Raw genomic sequence first — 4,174 nt, 5'->3', positions numbered from 1 at the left:
CCCGCTGCAGCTCTGCCGGGGCCCGCGGGGTGACGTTCTTGCTCTTCCAGCCCCAGCCCTTCTGCTGGAGCCGGTGTGGCTGTTTGGGCCCCGCCCTGCTGCCAGCGCTGCCACCCCGGAGCGGTTTCTTGGCGCCGCTCCCGGGTGTGGGGCACGGCCTCTGTCTGCCCCCCGAAATGCCCAGGGCTGCGGGGTGAGCTGGGCTTGCCGCTCTCCTGGGGCAGGGCGCTGGCAGGGTGCTCGGGACGGGGCTGCGGTGTTGCAAGGCAGGATTTGTGCAGCATTGGCAGAGCTGTGTGGGATGCTCACACGAAGGCTGCATCGCTGACTCCCGTCGGAGCGGTGACGGTTGGCGTCAAGGTCTCCCTACGCTCTTCTCAGGCTTCTCCCAGCTGCACCCTTTGCCTCTCGCCCACTCCCGACTTCATATCTCCACGTGCCGCCTCCCTGCCACCACCACGCCTCTCGGGAGGCTTGGAGCGCTTTCCCGCTCCGTTTGCCAAGACCCCTCCTCCAGAACCCGGCCCCGCTCCCACCCTGTGAAGGTTCAGGCTGTCCTGGTCACACTTTGCTGTGCGTTAAACCCCGCGGCCTGCCAGCTGCTGGGAGCAGGGCTGCTCCCTCGGGGTGGGAGCAGGCTGCCCACCACATCCCTCAGCTCTCCAGAGTCGGGGGAGCCACCTCTTGCCTTCCCCTCCGTTCCTGGTGACGGACTGTTTCCATCTGCTCTGCCCTCCCCGTCCAGGTGTTTTACAACGGCGCCAACGTGAAGCAGGTGGACGTGCCCACGCTGACCGGCTCCTTCGGTATCCTGGCCTCTCACGTCCCCACCCTGCAGGTCCTCAAACCGGGAGTCGTGACGGTCTATGCTGAGGATGGCACAGCCACCAAGTACTTCGGTAAGTAAAGCAGGCGGAGCTGGGGAGGCAGGAAAGCGTGCGTGGGGGAGTGTTCTCAGGGCTTTCACAAGGGAGACTCTGCCGATCAAGGTGTGCCCTGGTGCACTTCCAGGGATTTCTGCTTTCCCAGCCTCCCGGGGGCTGCTGGAGGCTGCCCTGCGGGGCCGGGAATCTGCCCTGGAAGATGGGGCTCAGCGTGAGGCCGTGGTCTGGGGTCAGGTTTTCTTGGTTCTGCTCAGACTCTCCGGGAGCATCCCCTGCTTTAGCTTCCCTTTTGGTAGGAAACGAGTCCCTGCGGGACTTGGGAATTGTTACGGGAGGGCGTCGAGGTTTTGTTTCGGCAAAGGGATCGTGGAGGTTCCGGGGATGAGCTTGCCAGTGCTGCCCTGTGTTTGGACCCCCAAACGAGCCCTGCCTGCGCTGCCTGACTCGGCCCCCGCTGTTGTGCCTTTGCAGTGAGCAGCGGCTCTGTCACGGTCCACGCGGACTCCACCGTGCAGGTGCTGGCGGAGGAGGCGGTGACGATGGACATGCTGGATCTGGCTGTGAGTAACCCCGGTCCCCGTGGGCCGGGCTGCGCCCTGCCTCCCTCAGGCAGGCCCTGGCAGCCGGGCTCCCTCGTGGAGGGAGTTTTGCTCCCCGCTTCTCTCACACGGGGTGGTTGTCTCAGGAGCTTCCTGTGGCTGCGGAAAGCATGCCCAGACCAGGGGCTGTGCCTTCACCCCGAGCTTCCCCAGCGCCTGCTGATCGGGATCAAAGGCTCGGAGCTTCTTCTCAGTGAACTCTCCACAGGCTGTGGGGAGAGGAAGCCACGCAGTCGTTAACCCTTCTCCGGGCCACTTCCCTCCCCTCGGACAGATGCTGATCTTGCCCCTTCCCACCCTTCTGAGTCTCAGGAACAGCTTTTCCCCATTGGGGCCTGTTGATAAGGCATCTGCTGCCGATGCAGCCGTGTAAGCGGGTCTGTGGGGCCCCGTGCACGGGGCCAATGACTGCAGTGAAGGGAGGGGTGGGGAGGAGTGACTCAAGGGCTGTAGGACAAGTCACCTGTCCTGCAGTGGTCTCTCGATGACGCATTCCTCGTGCTCTCACGTTCAGACTGCAAAATCAAATCTGGAGAAGGCTGTTTCGGAGATGGCTGCAGCATCCGATGAAGCAGCTAAAGCAGAAGCTCAGATTAAAGTAGAAGCTAATGAAGCCCTTGTAAAAGCACTGGAGTAATTAAGGTAAGTGTCACCTATATCCTGGCTGAGATTTCCAGACCTGCTCTGGAGACGAGTCCCTGCTCCGTGCTGCCCATAGGGAGCTTCCTCTCACAGCAGCCAGGCCTGCTGGCCTGCGCGGGGCTGGACAAGGGTTTGTGCCTGGGTTTCAGGGAGCGGTGACACGAGAGCTGTCCCTTTCCGTGGCCGGGCGTCGGCTCTGGGGGGGCTCGTGGGGGGCCCCTGCCCGGAGCTGACCTGAAGCCGCTAGATGGCAGCAGGGCCCAGCGCAGTGCCGCGCCGCTGCACAGTGCCGTGCCGCGCCGCCGCACAGTGCCGCGGGGTTCAGCCTGACGCCGGGACAGGCTGGGAGCCTGCAGTCACTGGTAGGGCCTCCCTGCTGCCTCCAGGTCCCTGCTGGGACAGGTCACGCCAGTGGGCAGCTCAGGAGCAGGCTGGATGCCTGGGGCCCCGGAGGGAGAGCAATGTGTGGCCTCTGCTCCGTGTACACTCCCTTCCACTAAAAACAAACAGCTTCTGTCTCAGGGGAGGCAAGGCCGGGCTGCTTACCTCGTGGCCCCTTTTCCCTCTACCCTGCTAAGACTGTGCCTCATCCCTCTTCTTCCCACGTGCTGGCAGTTGGGAGACTTACTCTGCGGCAGCGTGTGTGCTGTGCCTGGCAGGTGAGTCACCAAAAGCCTCTCCGACGGCCTCTCCCTGGAGCAGGTACAGCAGGGCAGCGGCTCCCCCGCTATCTCCCTGATCTCTGGTCCCTGTGCTCTTTGGCCCGTGAGGTCAGGTCTAAGAGAGCCGGTGGCTCTTGCTTACTCGCAGCGGTTTAACAGCCTGAGCCAGGGCCAAGCCCTCGGATCAGAATCCACCACTCTGCCGAGCCCACCCCGCGTTAAAACCGACTCCGCTTCTGTGTGTTGCAGGAATCCCACTGTCGATGTAGAGAAACCCCAGACTGTCCTACTTGTCCTGGCTTCCCCGGTTGTACAGATGGTGCGGGACAAATGGAGGCGGAGAAAACGCTCTGATCAATTAAAAGGAAATGTAATCCCGTCTCGTAGCATGTCACCTTCTTCTGAGGCAGCAAATTGCAGCTTGTGCTGCACCGGTGGCTGGGTGCCCGGGGGCAGGCTCCTGCCCCCACGCTGGGGTCTGCCGGCGTGCAGTCGCTCGGGGAAGGTGTACCTCCAGCACTGCCCTGGGGTTCGGCTGGGGGTTCCCGTGGGGGATTCACTTACGGGAGGGTTACCAGGCAGATTTTATAACCCCCTCCCTGTGCTGTCAGCCGCCTCTGCCTCCATTAATCCACCTGGACGGCAGGATTACAGCAGCGCGGGAGGAGGCATCCATGGGCCAGCGCAGGTCTGTACCAGAGGCTTCCTGTGCTGACCCCCCGCCCCATCCAACACTGGCTTTTGCTCAGCCTCGCGGCTCCGTTGCCGCAGGAATTCGCGTCGGCCGGGCTCTTTCTTCACGGTATTTCTTGCAGCTGGACAGCAGCTGCCCGGGCTTTGACCCATTCCCCTGCTGCTGCTGCGTTTCCACCGCGCGTGTGGCACGCAGAGCAGGGGAAGTCTCCCCCTGCTCCTTGGAGACAGGCTTGGTGCGGAGAGGGAAGCAGATGCCGTACGTGGTGGGAGTCTTTCCTGAATCCGTGTGTGGTGGGGGTGGCTGATGATGTTGCTCTGCTGAAGTTGCTGCTTGCCTGGGGGCTTGCTAGCCAGCAGCCCCGTCCGAGGAGGCTGCCCTGGGGTCCTCGCAGCCGGGATAAAGCGGGAGGTGCTTGCGTGTCTGCGGCGAGCTCGCCGGTCCCCACGCGCCTCGAGAAACGGCAGCGCCGCTGGGAAGGAGTGGGTTCGAGCGAGGGGCCGGTTCTGCCTGTGCCAGACGCCCGAGGATGCGTGTCTTGCCAACGGCACCATCTGCTGCCAGGCTCCTCGCTCGGTGCCGTCCTCCCCACGCCTCCCCAGAGGGTTTTCGGGTTCCCTCTGCTGCGCAAACCCCCCCCAGCGCGGGCTCGCCAGCCGGGGGAGGCCGAGGCAGCCGCTGGCCCCTGGGCAC

The 4,174-nt window shown here is 63.8% G+C and overlaps 2 protein-coding genes across 2 annotated transcripts in view; one reads left to right on the top strand and one right to left on the bottom strand.

Moving 5' to 3' along the window:
* The window catches only part of CBARP (CACN beta subunit associated regulatory protein), an 8,400-nt gene extending 8,078 nt beyond the window's left edge, over positions 1–322 (bottom strand). Inside the window, 1 exon segment of the mRNA XM_019472211.1 lies at positions 310–322. Within this exon segment, the coding sequence (XP_019327756.1) occupies positions 310–322 (13 nt within the window).
* Positions 323–712: 390 nt separating this feature from the next.
* ATP5D (ATP synthase, H+ transporting, mitochondrial F1 complex, delta subunit) lies at positions 713–3,166 on the top strand (the record flags this gene model as incomplete). Its single annotated transcript, XM_009279890.2, has 4 exons — positions 713–899; positions 1,356–1,444; positions 1,998–2,125; positions 3,037–3,166. Coding segments are annotated over 3 exons (399 nt in total), but the record flags the coding sequence as incomplete, so codon positions are not given.
* Positions 3,167–4,174: the final 1,008 nt, after the last annotated feature.

This window comes from Aptenodytes forsteri, unplaced genomic scaffold (genome assembly GCF_000699145.1).
Source record: "Aptenodytes forsteri isolate BGI_AS27 unplaced genomic scaffold, ASM69914v1 Scaffold147, whole genome shotgun sequence".
Classification (NCBI taxonomy): Eukaryota; Metazoa; Chordata; class Aves; order Sphenisciformes; family Spheniscidae; genus Aptenodytes; species Aptenodytes forsteri.
Note: the sequence above shows the minus strand (reverse complement) of the source record. Positions and strands in the feature narration are given on the sequence as shown.